The 26,572-nt window shown below is 48.6% G+C and overlaps 1 protein-coding gene across 6 annotated transcripts in view; it reads right to left on the reverse strand.

The window, feature by feature from the left end:
* Positions 1-356: 356 nt before the first annotated feature.
* The window catches only part of Pfkfb3 (6-phosphofructo-2-kinase/fructose-2,6-biphosphatase 3), an 87,697-nt gene continuing 61,481 nt past the window's right edge, over positions 357-26,572 (reverse strand). For 2 of the 6 annotated variants that reach the window (XM_057787696.1, XM_057787693.1), the window contains exons 2-18: positions 23,602-23,727; positions 22,204-22,300; positions 19,728-19,794; positions 19,208-19,282; positions 18,335-18,391; positions 15,359-15,483; positions 13,388-13,595; positions 12,883-13,029; positions 12,622-12,726; positions 11,070-11,199; positions 10,685-10,747; positions 10,509-10,573; positions 9,852-9,938; positions 8,850-9,023; positions 6,678-6,700; positions 4,775-4,827; positions 357-3,376 (exon numbers count right to left, since the gene is read on the reverse strand). In XM_057787696.1, coding sequence (XP_057643679.1) covers positions 4,785-4,827; positions 6,678-6,700; positions 8,850-9,023; positions 9,852-9,938; positions 10,509-10,573; positions 10,685-10,747; positions 11,070-11,199; positions 12,622-12,726; positions 12,883-13,029; positions 13,388-13,595; positions 15,359-15,483; positions 18,335-18,391; positions 19,208-19,282; positions 19,728-19,794; positions 22,204-22,300; positions 23,602-23,727 — 1,592 coding nt within the window. In that variant the 3' untranslated portion in view covers positions 357-3,376; positions 4,775-4,784. The remainder of the gene's footprint in view (positions 3,377-4,774; positions 4,828-6,677; positions 6,701-8,849; positions 9,024-9,851; positions 9,939-10,508; positions 10,574-10,684; positions 10,748-11,069; positions 11,200-12,621; positions 12,727-12,882; positions 13,030-13,387; positions 13,596-15,358; positions 15,484-18,334; positions 18,392-19,207; positions 19,283-19,727; positions 19,795-22,203; positions 22,301-23,601; positions 23,728-26,572) is intronic. The other 4 variants (XM_057787695.1, XM_057787698.1, XM_057787694.1 and 1 more) reach the window with 4 other exon arrangements.

The raw sequence follows: 26,572 nt of genomic DNA on the forward strand, positions 1-26,572 counted from the left end.
GAGATTGGGGGTGAGGGGACGAGAATCCTAGGGTTGTGGGCTAGCTAGCTTAGCATATTCAGCAGCTATCAAGAGACCTTTGTCTCAAGCGAGGAGGAAGGCAAGGATCAGCACCTGAAGTTGTCAGCTGACCTCTCCAGGTAGGCACACACACCGGCACACACATGGAAACAGGATTTTTTTTTTTAATTGAGTCTAAGCTAGGTGTGGTGCTGTCTGCCTATAATCCCAATACTCAGAAGACCAAGACAGGAAGCTCAGAAGTTTGATGCCAGCCTGGGCTATGTACATTACCTTACTCCGTGGGGGGAAAAAATTAAAGAAAGAAAAGGAAAAATAAACCAACAGCAAAAGTCTATTAATTTAAAATTAACACGTTTTATTTATCTCCCAAATGTACAAACTTGACAAACTGTTGTGTCCTGTTTAAAGGAAAATAACCGATGGTTCTGCTAGGAGCTGACAGGTACGGTGGCCATGAAGACACTTTGTGGCCGGCCAGGATGGCCGACTCATCAAGGAAAGGCACTGACAAGCCGACCACCCGGGTTCAGTCTCTGGAGGCCAGAAGAGAGCGACTTCTGCCAGGTCTTCCTTTGACCTCTACACGTGTGCATATGTGTGTGTGTGTGTGTGTGTGTGCGCACACACACACACACACACACACACACACACTCGCTGCTTAGAAGGAAAACTGACACTTGTGCCTGCAAGAGGCCCAGAAGTGAGTTTTGTTGGCATATCTCAACCAGGTTTTTATTATTCTAGCAACTGCAAAATATACAAATTTCCGAAAGGTGTATCCTGCTTAAAAGCTTGCATAGCTTCTTCCCAGGTCACGGAGAGACAAATACACAGAACATGAAGAAGTCATGGATCACACATTGAAAGGCCCCAAACCAATGGAACAATTAAACCCAACCTATGCAGCTTTCTATTTTTAGGCTCCCTTATACATATTAAATAAATAAATAGCACATCTGCTATCAAAATAATAAAAAAATAAATTTCAAGTATTACAAATGAAAATATCATTGGCGTGGTTCCAACAGTTTTTCTTCTCATAAATGAAGGGTGTTGCCCATGGTTGAAGGGAATGGAAGAAATTTATCCCCAAAACAAATATGCAAAGTTAAAAAACATTGGTCCCCATTTTATTTTGCTGCTTTGGGTGGAAGTGTGGAAGTTCGGTGTGTGATTGCCACCCTGTCCATCCAGTCACTGTGCTTCAAATCAAGCTGTGTTCCACCCCCTTCAAGATCTCCCGAGCCCAATCTTATCCACCCCTTCACAGAAAGTGAAAACACACCGGACAAAGCTTTCGCTTGATGTACTGACTTACGTTAGTCACGGGTGACCACCCCTACCTGTCCCAGCCTCGAGAGTCTCTATGTTGTAAGAGTTAGTTCTGCAACTAGAGAGTAGATGTGCTCAGAAGAGGACACCTAAGGAACTAGCTCCAAGTGCAAAGTCGCACTACCAGACACGGTGGCTCATGCTTATGACTCCACTGCTGGATTTGGGAGCCTGAGACAGGAGGACTGCTAGAAGTTTGAGGCTAGTTTGGGTTACACAGCTGAGATCCTGTCCACCTTCCAGATGCAACACTTCAGGTCCCCAGGCTAAAGTATTACCTGCCTGTGCACACCTGGGCACAAGTCTGCACTGCAGATATACTTGTCAAAACTCAAGTCACTGAGAGGAAACAGTTCACGTCTTATGTATATCGTCCTCTCTCTGGTGACCACAAATTTAAAGGGTAGTGGGCTGGACTGAGAACTTGAGTGGTTAGCTGTGGATGCATGAAATGACTTTAGAGCATCCAAAGAACATCTTTGTGTCACCCCAGGACCTGTACCTGGGGAGGATAGGCTCCCCAGGACTCACAGGCAGAAGGCGGAAAGGAAAGTGACCTTCAGCACCAGCTGTGGGGCATCCTTATAAAAGGCTCATTTGGGCAAAACCCACTGAGTTTCCAAACAGACAGAAACAATAGGTAGTTACACCAGCACTGCTCTCAACCCACGCAAAAACATCACAGACATCATGAAGACGACAAGGACAATTTTCTATTCTTGGGAACTCCTTGAGATGCCTAGCAGGGTTGTATCAGGCATACAACAGACACTAGAGCAAAACACGGAGACAGCTCTAGGAACAAGCCTTACTTGGGCCACCATTCCTCTTGGAAACCATGAGCAAAGCTGAAGACTCTGAGCCTCCCCATCTCACAGACACTCTGATCCCTCCCATTCAGCAGCTCCAAGCCTCCAAGGGCCAACACCCTGCCATCTCGGTTCCTGAAGTGAAGTGGGACTTTCAGGTCACACTTCTGCCCAAAAAGAAAAAGAAAAATGAAGGAAGGAAGGGAGAGAGGAAGGGAGGGAGGGAGGGAGGGAGGGAGGGAGGGAGGGAGGGAGGGAGGGAGGGAGAGAGAAAGAGAGAAGAAGGGAGGAAGGGAAGAAAGGAGAGAGGAAAAAAGAGAGAGGGAGGGAGGGAGGGAGGGAGGGAGGGAGGGAGGGAGGGAGGGAGGGAGGGAGGAAGGGAGGGAGGGAGGGAGGGGAAAGGAAAGAAAGTGCAAAACAGCAAACAGCCAGCCACAGGATTTGCTCAGGTGCCTCCAGGCCCAGGCTGGAGAACAGAAAGCCTAAGAGCCCCAGGGAAGAGGGGGTCCTGGTTCTTTTTTCAGCAAAATGCTTCCTTCCACACTGATGCAACCAGTGTGTCCCTTAAGTCGAGACCTAGAAGGCATGTGGACACGTGGAAGAGCCAGGGCATGTCACTGCCCAGCTGACCAGTGAGCCTCAGGAGAATGGCCACACCCAGTGCAGCATTTGTCCAAGTCTCTTATCTTTGAGGCCTCTTCCCAGGCCAAGATGTATAAAAGCCAGGCGAGTGTTTGAACATCCCTGAGCCTCTAGCATCTGGGGTCTAACTCACTCTGAACTTCAGGATTCTCTGCCAGTCTTGTCTCTCGGCTATCAACATGCCAGGTCAACATCCAAAGAAACAAACCAGAACATCATGGTGACATCCACTGAGAGGCCTGACCTCACCTCCTCTAGAACTATAGTCCTCCCCATGCTTCAGTAGGGTCTGTGAGGTCAGACACCCTGGAAGTCCCAGGAGAAGAGAGGGTGGGGAGGGCTGCAGCTTTGTCATGGGAAGATGGGATCTGTCCAGCTTCCTAGTTGTCTTTGCCACCCCAACATCTCAGGCGGTGTTGCTACTCTTCACCCAGCAGACAGACCTCCATTCTCCCCCATTCCAGGTAGATGAGCGGGCACAAGGCAGGCTGTAGAAATGGAACGGAACCCATGTTTCAGCTTCAGTGCTTCTGGGAAGAGTCAGTGCCACTCCGGGGGCTCTTCATGTTCTGTTACCAGGAGAGAGAGGAAGGGAGGGTCAGGACCTGTTGCTCACTGCGCCACAAGCAAAAGGCTCAAAACCATGCCACAAAACACCTCCGCCCTCCATCTCCCGAAAGAACACACCCCTGGCAGAGGATAACCACAAACATGTGGAAGAGCCCAAGCAGGTCTCAGAACATGACAGAAAATACCCTAGGTTGCAGAAAGAAGCTAGAGACACAGGCCAGGACTCTGCTTAGCACTGGGCTCTAGATTCCAGCCAGCAGGGCATGGAGAAGGACAGGCATGTTACTCGGGAGCCTGCTGCCACAAGCCTCAGACAATGCTGCTTAGAGAGGACAAGAGACCATGAGGCACAGATAGGAACATCATGCACCCTTCCCTTTAGGAACTGAGGGCCACTCTCCATGCCACACAGCCCTCTCTCATTGGTCACAGCCAGGGCAAGATCAGTGGGGACTGTCTGGAACAGCAGAGCTGCTCTCTGGGATCAGTTAACAGAACCTTGCACTCAGCTACAAGGGGGGGGGGTTCCCAAGTCTGGGCACAAAGCCCCACAGAATGCAAGAGACAAGTGGGATGGCTGGCTGTACAATGGAGGCCCAGCGAGGGCTGTATCACTCAAGTCTGCTGGGTCTTGACCCGTGTACCCCTAGCAAGAAATCTCACAAAACATTAGCTGGTATCAAGTTCCCTTTTAAAATGTTCTTCAGTCCCCTGCCTTGACTACTACCACTGGCCGGTAAGCATCTCTCCCTAAAACCCCCAGATCTAACCCTTCAAAGAACAAATGTCCAATAAAAGTATTCCGTCTGGGCCCTCCAAACTCCAGGGCAGGATCACAGAGTGGTGGATTTCAGGTAGGCAGGAATGCAAGAACTACTCTCAGCCACCGAATGAAGGAGCCTAGTTGCAGATGTCGGTAGAAGGGACATTTAGTTCTGGTCTGCCCTGCGGTCGCCACTCATCTGAGTGAGACTTGAGATCCAGGCAGCAGTGCCTTGTATGAAACAGGGTTCCTTCTGGCAGGGCCCTGGACCACGTGTGTAGGAAGAGCCCTGGCCATGTAGTGGGATCTAAGAGGGGAGGGGGTTACCACTTCTCCTGCCACACCTCCAGCCCGGAGCCTCTAGCATCCACACATGATGACAACGTGACAGTAACAGGAAGCCACATGGCGAGCCGTGTCCACATCACTCTTCCAGGAACCCCCGGCTCAGAACACACAGAGGCAGAGATGGAAGGGCCCCACATCAATGGTGCTGCTTGAAAGACCACCCAGCGCTGACACATGAGCCACAGACTCCACAATGGCCAATCTGTGCACAGACCACAGTCCCCTTCGGCAGACAGCCATGGCCCAGATGCAGGAGGAGACAGAGGGACATGCACAGCTCCATTACCTTTCCCAGGTTAGTAAGGAGAAAACTTTGAAAAAATGTGACAGACACTTCGTCTTTCAAGCACAGTGGAGGAAAAAAGGAAAAAAAAAAAAACAGGTTGGAAGGTTGGAAAAGGAGAAAACAAAACCAATTTTAGTATTTTCTGTTTGGGTTTGAGATAAGGTCTCATTTAGCCCAGGCTGGCCTGAAGCACTCTATGTAGAGTAGATGCCCATCACCCATCAGGACCCTCCTAGGTGCCAAATTTTTGCCGTGAGTTACATGCATATTTTCACCATCAAAGGTCCCTACAGGGTTGCAATCCCCATTTACAGATAAGGAAGTTCAAGTCTTAAGACTGGTTTAACTTTCCTAACGTTCCAAAGGCTGTGGCAAAGTTGGTTTAGTCTGGCTTTTAAAATAAATGCTGGAAGTCAGGTAAGTTGGTCCATGCATAGCTACAATTCAAGCACTCAGAGGGTGAGACAGGAGGATTGCTTTGAGTTTGAGGCCTCGGGTACACAGTAAGTTCCAGGGTCATAGTTGTCTTATCTCAGGAAAAGAATAGTTGATTAATTTTGGTCACAGGATTGGGCTGGCCTAGATTCTGGGTCTCGGGAATAGAATCTGACCCTACCTGGGGTGATGAGTCTTTAGGAGGAGACATTTTTGCTTAACTAAGGGATTCCAGTCAAAAGCACTATTAGATTCATCTTGGAAGTGGACAAGCTAAGCCACAAGTTACAACCCAAAGGTTCTGCAAGGAGAACCCTTGGTCCTCAAACTATAGACACTGGGTGGTGGATGATAGACACTGTTGCTTTCTGAGAGGGAAAGTGACAGCCAGGCCAATCCCCTCCGTTGGGAAGTGGCTGCAAGAGAAGCTATGGGAGCTAACCCACAGGCCAGTGGCTGCTCAATGTACCCTTCGGGTTTCAAGAACCAGAGAGATGCTGGGCAGCAGTGGCGCACGCCTTTAATCTCAGCACTCGGGAGGCAGAGACAGGTGGATCTCTGTGAGTTCAAAACCAGCCTGATCTACAGAGTGAGTTCAAGGACAGGCTCCAAAGCTACCCAGAGAAACCCTGTCCTGAAAAACAAAACAAAACAAAACAAAAAAACAGAAGAATCAGAGAGAGAAAAACCATACCTAGGCCTTTGCAAGAAGCTAGCTTTCTGGGACACAAGGTCTCTTTGAGGCCTGCCTCTACTGCCTACCAGTTGGTGGGTGTGCAAGCAGGTCACTTGATCGTACTTGTTAAACAGGAAGAGGGTTGCCCTGCCCGTCTCTTATTTAAGGACAGAGATACAATGACTGGACCCTCCTGTTCTGTGGTTGCACAGCTCCAAGTGCTGGACCACTCCTCTTTCTCAAGCTTGACACAGCCGCAGTGGGGTCTGAGGACGCAGTGAAGCGGGATCATCAAGTACAGTTTTGACATGGATGTCTTTCTAGAGCCTGTCCCCAGGTAGGACTGACAGGCACACCTCCAGGTCATCACAGCAGGTCCCCATGTTTGGATATTAGGCTCCAGATAAATATTGCTTTCTGAATAAAAGGATGCTCCTCTGAGAGAGGGCATGCAGGAAATGACAGCAAGGACTGGTTTCACTCTCCATCAAAAGCTGACCCCACCAGGGAAATCTGACATTACATAGGCCCCAGCCTGTGACCATTAAAGACAAAACCTAGAGCCCCAAGAGGGACTGGGAGTAGAACTCTGTGGCTGACGGCAATGGAGTTTGCTGAACATTGTCAGTTTGGCCATAACATAGCCCTTCTCTATCAACTTTGGGGATTCTCTCCTCCCATCTCTTTCTCCCAAACTGTCTTCAGCCTAAATATTTCAACAGGCAGGAGACAGAATGGCAAACAGGCAAAAGCAAATGCAAGCGACAGAATTATCGAGAAGGAAATACTTACAGACAGGCTTTCCCTAGCAAAGGCTGCAGGGAGACAAGGTAAGGAGAGAGGAAAAAGTCAGTCAGGAGGCCAGATGGCAGCTGGTGAGATGAGCCCACCCCCACACCTCCCATGTCTGACCCGGCCAATAGATCCCAGACATCTGTTCCTGAGGATCTGACTATCCTGAAGGGCTATCCTAATAAATTCAGAGGCATCTGGGAAGTGTGGGATAAGACCGGACCCTTGCCAGTGTCCTCCTTAACCAGATCAGCGTAGCTCTGGATGTCCCTTGTCCCAGGCCCAGGTTAATCTCCTCAGGCCTCTGTAACAAAAGACTCCCACGATGCACCAGGACAAGTGGCATGGTGATGCAATTCAGTTCTGCTTGGCTATAATAGAAAACTCTCAGATCTAAAGGAATATCCACCAGAGTCTTCCCACGTAGTCCCGAGCCCATCTCCAAAGCTAAAGAGGCTGAGCCTGGCCACTCAAATCTTCCACCTGCCAGGCACGGCGGTGCACTTGGGAGCTGGAAGGAGGATCAGGAGTTTGAAGTCTCAACTCCGTAGTGAGTTCGAGGCCAATCTCTAAGCGTTGTGAGAGACGCTGTTCTCCACAAAACAGCAAAACCCTGCACTCAGGAGGCAGAGACAGGACGACCATAAACTTGAGACTGCATAAAAGACAACTCCTGAACCAAGAACCTGTGGCCAAAGAAGTGTGTGCTTGGTGGTGATGGTGGTGTGTGTGGCGGGGGGGGGGGGGGATTTACACTCACGTTAGTGGCAGAGCTATAACCTAAGTCAGGTCTCTTGGCTCTCAGCAAATCTGTCATCTTACTTGAACCTCAATCACGTGTACCCCAATCACGTGTACCACACCAATCACCTTGTCCAAGCCACTTTTTGCGGGGTGTCTTATTCCCCAATTCCACAGATTAGGAAACCGAGGCCTGGGGTGATTAAATGGACTTTGGAGGCCTCGGTGTTCTCTCCATACCACATCCCAGACCTCAGGAAGACCAGGGGTCAACAGAAGCACTGGTAGGCAGCAGACGTAGCCAGAGTTTGCCTAGCATGGAGATGAATTCAGCCAGGCATCGGGGCATGGTCTATATTTCATGTTTGCAAAGGTTCTTGGCTATCTGGTTTTCTGAAAATTTTCATACTCGATGGTCAAACTCTTCCAGCCGTTGATCTTTTAAACTAGCGAAATAGAGACTACTGCTGGGTTCTGTTTTCACTCTGATAATCTACCTGCTGTGTGAAAACATGGCTATCCTGGCGGCCTGATTCTACGCATGTTATGTATAATACACAGACTGTGCACACGTGCATCCATGTACAGGGATGCCGATGACCACGAGCATCACATGAATGAACATTGAAGGACAATCTCAGATGTCAGTCCCCAGGAATCTTCTACCTTTCCTTTAAAGGAGGTCTCTTACTGTCCTGGAATTTCACTGTGTAGGCCAGGCCAGCAGACCTGGGAGCCTCTAGGGATCCATCTGTTTCTACTTCTCATGTCTCCACCCGTGATTTGACAGGCGCGTCCCTCCTCACTCAGCTTCCTCCCATCTTACCGTGGCCAGTGCTTTTACAGGCACGTCCCTCTGCATTCAGCTTTTGCATGGGTTCTGGGGATCTGAACTTGGGTCTTCACAGTTGCATGCAAAGAGCTTTATCAATTTGCCTCTCCAGATCTGGACTATTTCTCGTGGGGGGGGGCAGTTTATGCTGGTTATGGAGAGGGGAAAGGTTCCTCTGTGGAACCTCAACTTTTTTCTCTCATAGAGGTGATTAGCTATGGGATAGGAAGAAACGTGTAGACTCCCGGATTGGGCACTGCTAAAGTATAGACTGTCCGAGAGGTAACTATTCACAAATGTGCAGAACATTTTACAATTTCTTTTGCTCTGCCTGAGTCTGCTAATTAAAGGACAAAGACCATGACCTCAGAAAGGACAGACAGAGTCACTGTTGACCAGGAAAGATCTTCAGAGAGGGTATCTCGCGTTCTGACCGCCGCATGGACACACACTACACACCCACAAACACAGTCTACTGCACATCACACATGCAGCCCACCCTAAACACAAGCACACATCCTCACTCACAAACACAAACACAGTTCCCAAGTCTGGGGATCGTCTCCCCTGTAGGCAGTAATTAAAGCAGAATCACTGACTTGTCCAGGCAGCTGCGTGGGCACTTCCGGGGGCAGGCAGCTGGGCAGGGCAGCAGAAGTGGAAGCCACATGCTCCTCAAAGCTGTTGATGCGAGGCTTTTTGGTGGGCTCAGGGCTGGCTAGTGGGGTGACACTATTGCGTCTCATGAGCGGGTTAGGTCCCTTCTTTGCATCCTAAGCAGACAAAGACAAAAGAAAGAAGGCGACAGTTACAAGGAGTGGGGAGGGAGGTAGAAAAGCCACACACCACACACACATACACACACACAACTTCTTGCGATTTGTAGGGGTACAACCAGAGGAACACCCAGGAGAGTGGCCTTGACCCTGAACTGTTGCTGGCACAGAACTTCTCGCTATGTGCAAAGCAGAGGAGGAAAAAAATAATTACAACCACAGGAGAGAAGGGGGTCAAAATAAAGAACCTTACTCCCAGCTACCCCACCCACAGAGGGCCCAGGAGAGACAGCTGGCTCTGAGATCACAGGTGTGGGAGGGGGAAGGTGTCAGGCCACCTGGGACTGCAGCACACACAAGCACCCATGAAATACACTGTGCTCCCCCAAACGGTACCCAGCCTCCATCTAGGAGGCAAAGCAGGAGATCGAAGGTGCAGAGTCTGTCAGCCAGGACGAGATGTCAACCTTCCAACAAAGGATGGCAAGACAGGAAAGTGGGCTCCTGGGGTCCAGTCCATGACCCACCACCTCAAAGCCCAGGACAGCTTCAGCCCCAGTACCGAGTAAGGAAGTATTCCGAGGCCCTTGGACCCCATCTCATGTCTAAGCCCAGTGTTGGGGTGTCCTCATTCAGCTAAATGAGCACATTTTCCAGATGCCTTGGTTGATAGGGGTGGGGCCAGGAGACAGGGCAAGGCAGCCCAGGGACACAGTCCTCTTCCAGTGAAGTCCACAGTGCAAGCTGGGCAGTGAACTGGCTGATACCCATGGACCCTTCCTACCAATGTCTGACGGCCAAGCTTCTTGGGAATGGGGAAGTCACCTGTTTTTCGGACTCCACAGACAGAAAGTCAAGTTCGGTGTAAGAGGAAGGTCTGACTACACTGGCAAAGTGTTGTATTTTGACAGCCTGCATAAAGCAAATTTAAACCCACTTTCACAACGCAGACCTGGACAGATACACAATCTGCCCAGGAAGGGATTCAACATGACCATACACACCCTCCCCACCCCCCAAAAAAAATCTCAGACCTCCCTGATGTGGAACACAGTAACAGCCAGGCACTGAGTCTCCTGCAGACCAATGCTCAGGAGCCCTTAGGACCCCTATCCTCTAACCCGGCCTAACTGTGAACGAAGTGCACACACATGGTGTTGCTGACCGGCCAATCCTGTTTGTGCCAGCCTCCTGGGGCTGTTGAGAAGGCAGCAACAGCTACGGCACTGCGGTCATGTTTGAGAGAAGGAGCTAACTCCCTGTTTAACTCACTCTTCCCAGTCAAGCAGAAACGGGGGCAGAGAGAAAGGGTGGACAGAAAGAAAAGGAACCGATCCCATGAAGTCACAGGAAAGACAGGCTAGGAACAGGTATGGAGCTGGTAGCTGGCCAGTGGGCACCAAAGAAACTCAGTCAGAACCCTCCAGAAGAAAGCTAGACCCAGGGTTTCCCAAGGGTCCCACACGTCGGAGCCTAACTCACCTCCGACCTCTCCCGGTGTGTGCTCACTGATTCCACATTCAAGTAGATGGACTCCACACGGCACCCTGAAGGTGAAAGACGGAGAAGACAGCTTCTGTTAAAGAGACCGTCCTCATCGGCAGCCCCACAGCCACCAAGAGCCTCAGGGTCAAGGCCCAGTAGGGGCTGCTACTCACCATACGCCACAGGTGTCAGTTTCAGGACAGTGTGAAGGGGGCATTTCAGGTACGGCATCTCCTCTGAAACGAGACATACGTTGTCATGTTAAATAAGAGACTTGATGTGAAGGGAGACATTCAGGGGCATCCCTAGGCTCACGGTGAGAGCCTCATGCCTAGCTCTGGGTCACATGGGAGGCTTGAGGGTTCTCGGGCTGGTTTATGAAGTGATGAAGCCCACTGAGCATCACACTGTCCCGTAGGGAGCAGGTAGAGACCCCTCAGCAGGTTGTGAGGCAGATCTATATTTAGATACAAAGCAGAGAGAATGGGTCCCCTGCCACACGCACTCAAGGCCCATTTCCTTCTTCCTTCATTCCTGGGCATGGCTTGCCCTCAATACCTGCACTCTTGTCAAGGAAGTAGGCTAGCAGGCAGCGTAGGACAGCCTGGTGACAGATGACCAACACATTCTCTTGGCGCTCTAATTCCATGATCACAGGCTCCAGGCGCTGGACCAGGTCCTGGTAAGACTGAGAACGAAGGGATGGGATAGTAATTAGGGGAGGATCCTGTAATCGGTCGCAGCCCATCCCCCCACACACGCACACATTCACCCTTCTAAGTGTTCAGCCCTGCATGTAATGAACTACCATCCCTAAGAATCATGAGAGAAGCCTGCAATCCTGTCTGTCTGAGCTCCTTCTTCCTGAGCACTGGAGAAAGATCAGACTTTTGTCAGGCTATCATGGCGATTACTCAGGCAGCCATGAAAAGCAATGAAATCCTGGCACAGGCCACAACGTGAGAAAACCTTGAAAATTTATATGTCAAGTGGAAGACACTAAGCATCACCATCTACATACACTCAACGGCTCCTCTTGTTCACCACCTAGAACAGGTGACTCTAGAGATGAGGAATTTGTGGTGAGCAGAGCTAGGAGCTAGGAGACACTAGACTGACCGCTAACACATCTGCAGTTTCCTTTCGGGATATGGCTGGTGCGCATCTATAATCGTCAGCACCCAGAAGGCTGGCTGGTACGCATATATAATCCTCAGCACCCAGAAGGCTGAAGCAAGAAGACTGGCAGCAGCACAAGGCAGCCTGGACTACACATTAAAGATCCTCTTTCTAACAACAGAAATGGAGCCAGTACGGTGGTGGGCATCTAGAATGCCAGCACTGGGGTGGGGGTGGGGAGACGGGACTGCAAGCAAGGTCTGTCTGAGCTACACCATGAGTAAAAGCTGCGACAGAAAAAACTAGCAGAAGTTCTTCCTTACACTGACTCTTCTGTGCCTTTCTCCCTTCTAACCAGAGTTACAGTGAGTGAAGACCAGAGAGAGATCAGAAAACAGCATGGTAGCCCACCAGGAATGGGAACTATGACAAAGGCTCAGAAGGACACCCACTAAGTGTCAACACAGCCACCTGGCTCAACACCCAGAGTACCACACGGCTCAGCACACTTCATTCCAACTCAAGAGTAGCTGCCTGCTCAGCCATTCCCTCTACCGACATTGGCCCGGACCTGACACAAGCCACCTAGCGTGACATCCTCAAAGCCAGCCTGTCTATCATGTCTCCTGCCATCCAGGGGAAAGCTTGGTCTGGAGTGAATCCCCAGCCATCCTCTTTGCTCTTTCCTGCATCATCACACACATCATCAGAGACAGATACCCAGACTTCTCATTGTCCCGTGGGAGAAACACAACACGCTTCCCTTGGGGCTTTTTATGGGGTGAGCTTTAAGACCAAAGTCATAGTAGAAATGAGCTCACAGAACTGGTGAGAGATGGGGTGGGTTGTAGAGGCCTTGTGGGGACTCACCTGGTCCTGCTGGGGTCCCCACGGCCTTCTCTCAGCCACCTCCACACACAACACATACAACAGCTCATGACCATTATAAAGGAAGGCCAACAGACACGCATGTGGGCCGTTTCTTGCTCACCTCGCCTGTGGGATACCGGTAGTAGTATTTGTCCTGTTCACGCAGTGCGTACTCCTCAGGATAAGTGTCTCTGATCTCCTCGTAGGTCAGCTCCTCACACACACCCTGTCAGAGAGACCAATATTCACACCAGGGAACTCACCCATAGAGCCACCTCAAATAAAGGGGGTCTCGGGAAGCCACCAGCATTCCATAGCACCCTGGAGAGAACTTTCCACTCTTTTCCAGGCCTCCCCACAGCCACATGGGCCCGGGACTCACAGCGTCAATCTCATTGAGCGCCTTCCACTGCTCATAGGGAAGTCGCAGGGCCTCCGCGGTCTGGATGGTGCTTTTCAGCTGGCTTGTCCACACGCGGAGGTCCTTCAGGTTCTGTTCCTCCACGAACTTGCTCAGGGCATTTGCGAACTGAGGAAATGAGGAGACAGGGGTCACCCCAACTCTAAGTCCTTCCATAGGTTATGTTACGTGGTCACCTGGGAGCCACCAAGGCCACCCAAACCCCCAGTGCCACTTAAACCTTATCAAAGTCCAAGAGACTTGACTCTTACTTCCCCTTCCTAGTCCACACTCACATGTACACATACAGACACACACAAATGCACCCAATATAGTAAGGCAAAAATAGTAAATAAATAAATAAATAAAAGAACCACAACATCCTACCCTCCCAAGGAACCTCCACTCGACAGGTGGGAGCCAATCACCCAATCATCCTCCTGACTCCACTCAGTCCGTAGCCCATGTTTGTTTCTCTCTCCCCTACCTTCTTGCCTCTGCTGGACAGGCCCGAGTCGCCCCCGATCTTGCCCTGCAGGTTGTGCTCATTTTCCCCATGCCGACACAGGTAGATGGTACGAGGTTGCACGTGGATGTTCATCAGGTAGTACACAATCCGGCTCTGGATGTGGTCCTGCACTCTGTTCACCAAGAACCTCCGGCCAACGTCAATCACTTTGATGAGCGACAAGTCCCTGCAAAGAAACATCATTGAGGACCACATTGAGGCTGCCCTAGCCCACAGGACAGCACTCCTCACCCTAGGCCTAGCCAGCTTCTAAAATATTTGCTTCCTGGGAGCCTAGAGCAGGGACTGTTGTCATCTCTAGGAGTCAGAGAGGAAATGAAGGCAACAGTTCCCACGGTCGGGCTGTTCAAGCCAGACAGTACAGCTGGACAGACAGCTCCCTCAGTGGTGCACAAGCTTAAGTCTTGTACATCAAGTTCAGGTGCACCTTCTTTAAAAGCTCTGGGTCTGTAATCTCAGAGCTGGGGAGAAACAGGTTGTAGCCTGAAACCCACTTTTTTTGGCCAGTCAGCCTAGCCAAACCAGTGAGCTCCAGGTTCAGTGAGAGACTGTTCAAAAAGTAAGGCGGAGAGACTAGTGACATGGTTCTGAGTGAAGTCGCTTTGCCACCAAATCTGATGGCATGGGTTTGATCCCCTGGGCTCACCAGGTAGAAGGAGAGGAAAAGTCCTCTCAAAGGTTGTCCCCTGGCCTTCATGTGCGTGCTGCGGTATGTATGTATGCATGCACACACACAGGCACAAAGCACAAACATGAGCAAATGAAAAAATAAATAAATGTATAGATGTTTAGAAAAAAGAAAAGCAAACCTAGCTGGCCATGGTGACACAGCTTTAATACCAGCACTGGACAGACAGAGGTAGGCAGACCTGTGACTCTACATAACTAGTTCCAGCCCAGTCTGGGCTATGGTGAGATCCAATCAAAACAAACAAACACCTAGTATATATCTTTTTAAGGTAAAACAGTCGAAGAAGACACTTTCATACATTAATACTATTTTGGAGGAAAATGGGGTTGAGACCGGTTTCCCTGTGTAGCCTTGGCTGTCCTGGAACTCATTTTGTAGACCAGGCTGGCCTCGAACTCACAGAGATCTGCCTGCCTCTGCCTCCAAGTGCTAGGATAAAAGGTGTGCACCATCACCACCTGGCCTATACATTTATACTTTTAAAGACCTCTGGGGCTGGAGAGATGGCTCAGAGGTTAAGAGCATTGCCTGCTCTTCCAAAGGTCCTGAGTTCAATTCCCAGCAACCACATGGTGGCTCACAACCATCTGTAATGGGGTCTGGTGCCCTCTTCTGGCCTTCAGGCATACACACAGACAGAATATTGTATACGTAATAAATAAATAAATAAATATTTTTTTAAAAAGACTTCTTTTTTTATTATTATTTTTAATTATATATATATATGTATGTATGTATTTATATGTGTGTGCATCTGTGTGGGTATGTGCACATAAGTGCAGGAACCTGGAGGCAAGAAGCTTCTGACCCCCTGCAACTGGAATTACAATTGGTTGTGAGCTGCCTGATGTGGCTGCTGGGAACAAAACTCCAGCCGTGGGGAGAAGCAGTATGTGCTCATAACTGCTGAGCTATCCCTTATTCTGAGACTGCACATCCACCACTATCTCCCCCTAAATGTCCCCATCTCACGTGTTTTAGTTATCAGTGCAGCCCTGTATGCACCATCCACTGGGTCATGGACAACATAGCAGCAGTCATGCCCCCAAAGGAGAGGGACCCTCCCTCCCTCAGCAGCCAACTGCCAATAGCTCCATCACCATAAGGCGGGGCCTCAGGGACCCTCCAAAAGCCATTTTCAGAATTTACAGACATTTGGGAGCTGTTTTTTGGAAACCTCAAGAAGACATTTCAAGCCCCCCTGTGGACAATTGAGGGTGGCAATCTCTGGAAATCACCTGTCACATTTATCAGGGTCAAGAGGTTGGTAACTGGCTTCATAGCAATTGATTCTCTTCATGAAGTCGTCCATGGCTTCTGCTGAGTTGCAGTCTTTGTAATCCGGGCTGGAGATTTTAACTTCCTGTAACATTACAAAGAGCAGCTGATGAATCATACTGGAAGGCTTTCTGCTTAGTTAAGTCAGATGTGGACTTTCAAACGGGAATAGCCCAGAAATTCTCAGAATAAAGATTATCCTACCCAGCGTCTCAGAGAGAAAAAAGAATGTGGGTCAGGAAGTTTGACTCATGGCCTTATGGTTACATAAGAAGGATGCCCGTGAAGGACAGACACAGGATACCCACAGAGACCCCATAAGGGACACATTTGGACCATACACGGAGGCAGTTCAGTTCAATAGCTGAGTCAGCCTGGCCCTCAATTCAGCAGAGGCACACCAAGAGCAGGCCTTTGGTTGGAAAAGGCACATTAAGTGTTGCTCTTGGCAGGGTTTCTCCAACCGTCCCAACAGAAGCAGCATCCTCCTGAGCTGGTCTCTGTGATGACATCTAACTAGACCTGGTGCCTCTACCTCTTGGAGCTGCCCTTCTTGGACAAGGAGTCTCCTATAATTGGACAATTATGCCGAGAAACCCAGGTAGATGTGAAGGAAACTCTGATGAGTTTTTGTCTTTTGAGGCAGGGTCTTACTATCTAGCCCTGGGATGGAACATGGAACAAGTCGGATGGCTTCAAACATTCCTAAAACCCGCTACCTTTCTCTGTCCAGTAAGTGCTGGAATTATTTAAGCAGGCACCATCATGCCTGCCCTCAGAACTGCTTTTAATCTTAGGATCCCACAACTAAAAGGCAGATAGGAGGATGGAAAGGCCTGGAGATTCCAAGCGTTTTTGCTTCTGGTTTTATTTTGTTTACTTGCTTTGAGACAGGCTCCTACGTACCCTAGGTTTCCCTTAAACCCACTATGCAGCCAAGGATGATCTTGAACTTCTGATCCTCCTGCCTCCACCTCCTGAATGCTGAGATTCCAAGTATTTACTCCCATACCCAATTTATGTAGCGCAGGTGTCTGACCCTATGGCTTTGTATGTGGTAGATAAGCACCCTACCAACAGCCCAACATCACAAACACAGTTGCCTAAAATCTGAATGTATTTGAAGCTGCCGAAAAATAGCACACTAAAAATAGCTATAAAGGTCAGCTGTACATTATGTGAATTGTACAATAAAAACATTAATATAGGTCGCAAAGCCCTGAACCTAATCTGCAAAACGTTTAGTTTTAATCAAAGAAAGATTTTCTAAACAGAGGATCAGGGCCAACAGCTAACTATGTGAATGGATAGAAAGCTACTAAGACAGCTCCTAAGTACAGGAATGACAACACCATGGGGAAAATGATTTCACAGCTGCACCAGCTTCACTATCAAGTAAAGCAAGGAAAACAAAACCAAAGAAAAACAGCGAAGCCCTCCCTCTGTGAGCACAGCCCTTCCTCGAGCTTTGAGCCTCCAGACCCGCTCCTCCTGAAGTGTGAGCTTGTTCCTTATGTTTGCAGACACTCCCACTGTCTTGAAGAAAAAGACCAAGTAAAGAAGCTATAGATACTTAGCATCCCTTTAAAGGTAAGGTATATTTTAGGCAAGGTACACCTGTACCTTGGGCAATGGTATACGCTTGTAATTCCAGAACTCAGGAAAGAGGAAGCAGGCTGCCCTGAGTTCAAGGCCAGCCTGGGTTACACAGTGAGATCTCATCCCCAAATAATAAATAAATAAGCAAATGTATATGCAGTCATACCTCCCTTCCCTATGAAAAACTTGTCTTCCTTATTAAATATGTCCTATTCCAATATGATTAACCTGGAAACCAGAAGTGATGCTCACACCCATAATCCTAGCACTGGAGGATCAGTACAGGAGCCTCGAATTCCAAGATCAGCCTGGGATACACAGTGTCCAGGACAGCCTGGGCTCATTGTGGGAATCCTGCCTCAAACACACATCAACAACAACAAAGTTGAAAAGAAAATGATCTAAAAACATAAGAAGTTGTGAGTTTATGAAGCAGCTCAGATGGCTACATTCTTACTGTGACATGTGTGCCCACCCCACCATGCACACACATACACACATGTGCACACACACACATGCACACACAAAACTAACCTGTGAAAACATCTTTATAATACTCATCTCTTGGGAGGCAGAGGCAGGCGGATCTCTGTGAGTTCGAGACCAATCTGGTCAAAAAGAGCTAGTTCCAGGACAGGCTCAAAAACCACAGAGAAACCCTGTCTCAAAAAACCAAAAAAAAATAATAATAATAATAATAATACTCATCTCTCTTTGTGATCTATTGCTATCAAGTAATACTAAGGCTTAATCAAATAATGGTGCCATTGACCTTGACTTATTTGGACAAGCTATCCCTGGCACAGTAGAGTTGAAAGGGAGGGGTCCATCATTATACCCTTTCTGCCCAAATTCAGGAACTTTGTCTTTGGCATACTGAGCCTTGGAGGCTTTGGCCTACATAAAAGCATCATTCCCTACCAGGGACCTAAAAAGCAAAAGTGAACATCTGGATGGCCTCCGCTGTACGATGGGATAAGCTGCCCATCATCCCTGGCTACTCCACCATCACTCGGCTTCTGCCACCAGGTGAAACTACTTCCTGTCTATCTCCTTTATCTACCATGTCCCAACCAAGACATATACCTGCTGTATGTCCTCAAAGTCCTTAGGAATGGATGACCCTTAAGAGCATGTCCAGGTCACAGCCTGTGCTGTGCTAAGTTAATATCCCCATGTACTTCTGCCATCCCAGTATCCACCTGAAGACACTCAACCACACACGGAGCAGGGTGCTTGATTCTCTAGGTTTAGTTACTGTCTAGTCCCTGACCAAGACTGCAAATGGCCTCCCAGTATAATGGCAATATACAAACAGGGCTTCCTAATTATCTTACCATGATGTTGGAGGCCACAACAGTAGGGTCGTCACATATGGACTCAATGAAAAATACCTGGAGGAAGGAAGCAAGGCAGACATGTAAAAACAACCCACAAAAGGCCAACCTTGATGTCACTGTGACACAAGAAAGGAAACCAACAGGAAAAGGATGGGACTGGGGAGATGCAAAGTAAGCCAGACTCAGACTCATGCTGCCATCTATATGAAAAACCTAGATTTAAATGTGGGGGGGAAGGGGGTATCATGACAGAGGAAGAAGACTAAAGGGAGGGGTGAGGAACAACAGGCATGGAATACATGTACCCTGAAAGCAGAATCCAAGGGGCTATTTGGGAAGCAAAAGAGGACCAGTAAATCACTAAAAGGGGGGCCGAGAGAAGAAAGGAGGGCAAATAGGAACAAAGTATAATGATGCCCATGTATGAAAATGTCTCAGCAAAACCCATGATTTTGTGCTTTAGAACCAGAAGCTCTTGTCCCTGTTTGTTAACCAAAATATTCATAAGGAGGAAGAGAAGAACTAGGTATTACTCCATAAAACGTCAACTTTGCATGGCCACGGCCTTCACCCTCCGCCAGGGAGGGAGGGAGGGCTTCACTGTCCCTAGGCATCCTGCCACAAGGAAGACCTTGTTTAAGGCAGTAAAATGTGGACAGTGATGAGTGGAAGCTCACACCTGCACTCCCAATACTTAGCAGACGGAGGCAGGAGGATTACTGTGAGTCTGAAGGCAGCCTGGGCTACAGAGTGAGACCCTGCCTCAACAACAGCTCGAGACAGAAAGAGGCTGAAGCCAGAGTCAGGTAATCAGCAGCTCCCAAGGTGTTGTCCACTCAGCATTTGCTGGAGGAGGCAAGTTTGGCTCACCTTGAAGTCATTTTCTTTGGCAAAATGAAGGATCATGTGTCTCCTCTCTCTAGTAGTGTTGGTAGCATCAAAAACCTGATAGAGGAAAAGGTAGCTCAGAAAAACCGAAAATGATACTTACCTAAACCACAAGGAATTCAATCTGTTATTTCCAGAAATAAGCCCCAAATTCCTCCTTCTAGACAGGGTGTCCTATCTCCTAACCCTCCATAATGCTCCCTCCTCATTCTTTGCCCTCAGCTCTCCAGCAAAGCAGGGAAACTGGGAAACTAGCAAGCAGTTACATACAATGAGGGACCAAGCAATGGCCCCTGACTGTTGTGGAGGTGGTGCCCAGATGCCCACTGCACAGGTGAGTGACAAAGCTACATCCCAACATCCATCACAAGATAACTCCTGAGTCATCAGGAGCTGCTTTGGGCCACTTGTTCCCTCAACCCTTAAATTTAGCCATGCTACAGTAGCTCTCCATACTGCTCGGGCCCCCGAGGACAGAGGTGCCTGCGCCCCCCAGACTTACTGCAATCTGTCCTCCTTCCTTCGTCAGGTAACTTTTGACATCTCTCAGGGCAGCTAAGGCACACTGTCTGCAAACACACAAGAGGGAAAGCACTGGTCAGAGCAGGTCCAGCTGAGCAGTCACATCCCTTGTTGACACACACCGATGTTCCCATTCCAAGCTGCTCGGTGCTAACCAGGCCTCTTTAGGTCTGGGGCCCTTGACCTGGGGACCAGCACAAACATCCACCTCCACACAGTTGAGGGAGGCAGTTGTCATGCCTGGCTACACGTGGGATCAATTTCCCTAAGGAACGTTTGTATTTGTGGATTGTTTTTTTGTTTGTTTGTTTGTTTGTTTGTTTTCAGACCAGACCAGCTCCAGCTACGCTGCCCAGGCTGGCATTCAACTCCATAGCCAAGCTGGCCTCAAACTCCCAGCAATCCTCTCACCTTAGCCCCTTCAGTGTGGAGATTCCAGGCACCAGATACCATGCATGGCCTTCTTTTTTTAATGGTTTAACATTTTGCTCTTTGTCTTTCTTTTGTGGTCCTAAGAACTGAAATCAAGGCCTTTGAACACGCCAAGCAAGTGCTCTACGACGAACAACTCCAGCCCCCTTTTCATTTTAGTTTGAGATAGGATCTCACTAAGTTATCCAGTCTGACTTTGAACCTACTCGGTAGCTGAGGCTGGCCTAGAACTTGCTGACTTCCTGTCTTAACCTCCAAAATGCTGGGATTATAGAAACAGTGCACCATGCTCAGCTTAAAAATTAAACCTAGGGATCTTTAAAGAACTGGTACCAAGGGCAAGAGATCTAGCTCACTTGGGAAAGTGCTTGCCAAACATTCATAAAGCCAGGGGTTCAGTCCTTAGCACTGTATAAAATCAGGTTTGGTGACACAGTCTATAATCCTCATACTGGGGAGTGGAAGCCAGAGGACCAGAAGTTCATCCTCAGCTACACAGAAAGCTCGAGGCCAGCCTCGGCTACATAAGGCCCTATCTCAAAAATTAGTAACAAAAATAAAAATCAGTGCTAGGCAGACAGGGTGCCAAATACTCTCATAATATCTGTACTCCAGAGGCTGAGGCAGGAAGACAGATCTGCATGTAAGGCCAATCCAAGCTATAAAAGGTAGTGCCAAGCCATCCAGGATTCTATAACAAGACCCTAACTTAAAACAAAACTAATAACAGTACTAGTAAAATAAAGACGGATGCCAGAGCACACACAGAGAGCCTCACTGGGCATGCCTAGGGCTGGGCCTGGCACCAGAGACTGGGATCTCTTCCCATACCCAGCTGATTCCAGCACCTGCAGAACTGAAAAGCGCCACCCTGTCACCTGCAGCTTAAGAATTCTTTTGCAAAAGCAAACTGATGGTTTCCAAAGAAAGGGACTTTGTTCACTCCTGGTGCTTGGCTGCTGCTGAACCGCCTCAGGGAGGCTCAGTTCTTACTCCTGGGAGCAGTTCAAAGCAGCCAGTCACAGAGAGGCCAGAGACTTGTCCTACTACCAGCTCGGTCTGATGGCCTCCAGCAAAGAGCCAGCGTGCAGACTGGGTTTTTCTTCCTTTTACAGAACCTGGCTTCACAACAAAGGAAGCCACTGGGTGGGAAGAGAGCTCAGATCATAGTACAATCTGAGTTGGATTCTCAGACCTACATGGAGAAGGAGGAGGGAGAGAAGGAAGCAGCAGATGCTGGATTGGGCATGTGCTCTTGTAACCCCAGTGCCAGGGAGGTGGAGAACCCTAGGGTTCATGGGCAGCAAGCCAGTCTAGACTACTTGTTAAGCTCCACGGTGGCAGACCCTACCTCTCCAGAGAGGTCTGCAGAGCTGTTTCAGTTTTGTAAAGCACTGCCGACCACAAGGCCACAAGGACAAGAGTTTGCATGTCCAGCACTAATCTAAATGCCACACATCACGCCACTTTCTGTAACCCTAGAACTGGTCCCCAGAGCTCACTGGCCAGCCAGGCTAGTTCCAGGTTCATCAACAGCCCCTGTCTAAGGGCTGGAGAGATAACTGCAGTTAGGAGCACTTGCTGCTCTTCCAGGACCCGGGTCTGATTCTCAGCACCCACCTGGAAAACTACAACCTCCTGTATCTCCAGCACCAGGGGATCTGAAGCCCTCTTCTGGCCTCCCCAGGCACCAGGCACTAACAACATACGTGCTGGCAAAAACTCATACACATAAAACAATTGTTTAAAGAGACCCTGTCTCAGAAGACAGAGAAGTAATAGAGGAATTTATCTGACGTCCTTGAGCTTCCACACACGTGGACACACACACTCACACTCATCTACATGTATTATTTTATTATAAAGTGGACAGTGCCCAAAGAACACGCAAGCTCCTCCTCAGGCCTCCACACAAGCGTACACACACACACACACATATACACACATACACATACACACACACACACACACACACACACACACGCACACATGCACACGGGAAACCCACGGCAGCTCAGGCTTACTTTCGGACTCTCATGGCTTCCTCGTTGTCAGGGCGGAAGAAGTTGTAAGAGCTGAACTGCTTCACGGCCTCACGTCGATACTCTCCCACATTGAACACTGGACAGGAAAGACAAGGACAGTCCTGGATAAGCCATTAGGAACAAACGGCTTCTCAGTCAATACCTATCTGGATAAGTAATCTCATATGCAAACAGTGTGGACGTCCCAGTCCAGGCTTGTCATCCCCAGGTCACGGTCTGGGAAATAAGGTCCATGACTCTTCCTGTACCAGAAGCTATCTCTTAGGGACCAGATCCCGATCCCATCTCCCAGGGTTGTCAACCAGAAACAGACTCCGAGAACAGTCAGAATCTAGGGGGAAAAAATGTTACTGTAGGAGTCAGGATGTCACTCAGCTGTTAGAGTCCTTTCTATCATAAATGAAACTCTGGGCTGAATCCCAGCATCAACCAAAAGCATTGGTCATGGTGACACATGACTGTATTCCCAGCACAGAAATGTAGACGGGGAGATCAGAAGTTCAGTGGCTTCTGATATAGTATAGCTCATTGGAGACCACTGAGCTGTGAAACACTGTCATAGACAGGCAGACAGACACACAGATAAAACAAGACAGGCTGGAGCGTTAGCTCAGCAGTTAAGAGCACATACTGCTCTACAAAGGATGAGGGTTCAATTCCCAGCACCCACATGGAGGTTCACAGCCACCTATAACTGCAGTGCGAAGGGATCTGACTCCTTCTTCTGGCTGTCTGGGGCATGAGGCACACATGTACTGTGTGTGTGTGCGCATGTGTGTGTGTTTCCACGTGCACAATAAGCACCCATACATATAAAATAATGAAATAAATAAATGTTAAGACAAATAAGGTATCCAAACATAAGTGGGTCTCACTGAAGAACCAGCCTTGCCTACTTGCTGAGCTACTAACTCTAAAATTACCCCTGCCATGTCTAAATTAGCCATGTTCCTGCTGACACAGCTTTGATAATGAGATCATATTTAATAGTTACTGCTTAACCTATGTAGACCTAGAGTCAAGCACCAGTATTAAAAAACAAAAATCTCAGCACAGCGAGGGATGCTAATCCCTCTCCTCAGGACACTTCCCATTTAGTTGGGAAGACAGGGCAAGGGTGTATACAAATATCATCAATAGCATTCAGCGCGAAGCTGGGGAGGATGGCCACCAAAAGAAGGCTACAGTGACATGTGATGGGACTTTCAAAGAAAAACGATCCACAGACATGAGGTCACCACGGGGAGCTTGAAGAAGGTGAAGATGAACTGAGCCAACAGGACTGGGAAACAGGATCAGACTCCATGACCCAGGACAGTTATGCCTGTGAGCGGCCACCCGGAGAGTACCAGCTGTTGGCCTCGAGTCCTGGCTTACCTTTCGTGGGAACACCTATCCAGTTGAGGTAGCGAGTCAGCTTCTTGGAGATGTAAGTCTTACCCCGGGCTGGGAGGCCCACCATCACAATCACCGTTGGGGAGTTGGTCAGCTTCGGCCCACAGGCTGCAAAGACCAAGGGAAGAGTCATCAATCAAAATGCAAAAGTTAATGCCAGAGTCCTCTGCCCAAAGACAGATTTTTGAAGAATGGGACCAAAGTTGGGTGTGGTGGCACACGTCAATAATTCCAGTCCTTAAGCCGGGCGATGGTGGCGCACGCCTTTAATACCAGCACTGGGGAGGCAGAGGCAGGTGGATCTCTGTGAGTTCGAGACCAGCCTGGTCTACAGAGCTAGTTCCAGGACAGGCTCCAAAGGCACAGAGAAACCCTGTCTCGAAAAAAAAAAAATAATAATAATAATAATTCCAGTCCTTGGGAGACAGAGGCAAGAGGATTGGGTGTTCAAGGTGATCTTGAACATAGCTGAGTTCAAAGTCAGCTTGGGCTACACAGGCCAGTCTGGGCAACAATGTAAAACTATTCTTAAAGAAACAAACAAAAAAAAATAACTCTCAAGTTATGAAGTCATTCCACATCCCAAAGTCTTTGCCATCTGATGACCCAATGGGACTGCACACTTCACCCCACCCCCACCTAGTGACCACACCCCTTGAGCTTGTAGCTTAGTTTCACTTCTCAGGCAATATTTGGCAATGGCAGTTCCAAACAGAAGGCACAATCAGATATGGAGGTACTGAGCCCCAGTGATTCCAGTTCCTAACAGAATAACATAAGAGCATTTCTTGGGGATACAAGGATGGGACCCTAATACCAGGGAAGGTAGAATTAGGGGAAGATGGGTTTTCTAATTCAGTATGTAAATTGAACAAACAGGAGAGAAGCAGACAGAGGGGAGCCCCAGAAACCAAGAGAGAAACTCCACAGACTTTCTTGAAGAAAAAAAGAATTAAACAGTAAAAATTTATCAAGTAAAAGTAGGTCAGGGACACAGAATGCTAGGACGCTGGCTGGGCACCATGCCTGTGCCTCTCACATCTTCCATGACCACCCCCCTATCCTGCTGCCAGGATCTGATGGATGCCAGGTTCAGAGGGACGCCTGAGTCTGCCAGTCAGAGGGTTCTAAGTAAGCTAGTCACTAAGTCCCAGGCAGGCTCTCCAGAGATACTCTTGCCTGTGATGAATGAGTGCCCCATATATCCGCAGAATCTCAATAAGACAGAACATCAGGGACAGAGGTTTTCAGAAAGCAGCCAAAAGAATCCCGCTAGACAAAACTAAAGTTCCAGTATTTCCTTAGCTGTCTCTTTGCCACTGAGACTCTTGGGCGACTCCTGCATCCTGGCGACAAGTAAGCTTACAAGCCAAAGAGGCCGTCTGCCAACTCTAACCCAGCTGGCCTTCTCCCGTCCCAGACACAGGCTGCACAGCCTGCAGGAAAAAGAGATGAGAGTCATGCCACCAATCTAGACAGATGTCAGATTTAGATAGAGGCTCATGGGAACTACAGGCAAAGGGGGACACCAAGGTGGATTTTTTTGCTTCCAGAATTGCAGACTAGGGTCTGAGTAGAAGCAACAGGACAAGCAGGGGTGAATGATCTCTTTGATAGTGGGGACCTGGGTGAGGAGTGTGAGGCTATCTAGACAAGGAATTCAGAAGCCAAAGACAGCCTTAGAGACATTCCCCATGAATGCATTCCAGTGACCCTGGAAAGAACAGTTACCTAGAAGACAGATGCTCCTGCCCCTCCAGCCAATGGTCCCTTCTCCCACCCTGATGACCCTACTGGAGCATTGCTACCGAAAGCACCCAGAGATGCCTGGAAACAGGCACCCATACATGCATGTGTACATAGGCAGTTTCTGTTGGAACTGTGTCAGGGATGCAGAGGCGGAAGCCGGCTGAGTTATCAGATCAGGGATTAAGTCTATCTACTAATCGCAGGAACAAACCTCCAACAATAGACACTTTGGAAGGGAAAAGGCAATACCGTAGACTCAGCAGAGTGCTGCTGGGTTTCAAGAGCAAATAAACCTAGATCACTCTTAGTTGACAAAGCAAAAGCCATTCTTCCTACCGCCCAAAGCTGAGGCACTCAGAGGAGCTGCCAGGCCAAGGGTAGCTTTGTCACCCAGACATCTGTGCGTGGAAAGATGCACAAATCGTTCCAGATGAATCTAGTCTCCCTCTCACAGCCCTTTCTCAGCTTATAACCCAGCTCAAGGGTCTCGCTGAACATACAATGTCCTGCCCCTTGCCCCGGGTTCTTTTCTTCATAAACATTTTTACCATTGAGAAAGTAACACCAGGGCTGGAGAGATGGCTCAGCGGTTAAGAGCACTGGCTGCTCTTCTAGAGGTCCTGAGTTCAATTCCAAGCACCCACATGGTGACTCACAACCATCTGTAATGAGATCTGGCGCCCTCTTCTGGCCTGCAGGCATACATGCAGACAGAACACTGTATACATAATAAATAAATCTTTACAAAAAGAGAGAGAGACACCAAAGTCAGGTGGTGGTGGTGGGTGGCTGCGGCAGAATAAGCCTTTAATCCCAGCACTCAGGAGGCAGAGACAGGCAGATCTCTGTGAGTTTCAGTACAGGTTCCAACGCTACACAGATAAACTCTGTCTTGAAAAACAAACAAAACAAAAAAAAGAAAGAAAGAAAGAAAGACAGACAGACAGACAGACAGACAGACAGAAAGAAAGAAAGAAAGAAAGAAAGAAAGAAAGAAAGAAAGAAAGAAAGAAAGAAAAGAAACACCAGCCATGACCCCTCATCCTCCATCTTACAACACTCCCTGGATCCAATCCTTAACGTTGCTATTTCTTCCCAACAAACCCAGTTTACTGAGTTCAACATAAGATTTTCTAAGACAAACATAATGTCTCCTTTCCTTTTATATAAATGTTCAATGTTTTGTTTTGTGTTTTTTGAGATA

This window comes from Chionomys nivalis, chromosome 13, assembly GCF_950005125.1.
Source record: "Chionomys nivalis chromosome 13, mChiNiv1.1, whole genome shotgun sequence".
Classification (NCBI taxonomy): domain Eukaryota; kingdom Metazoa; phylum Chordata; class Mammalia; order Rodentia; family Cricetidae; genus Chionomys; species Chionomys nivalis.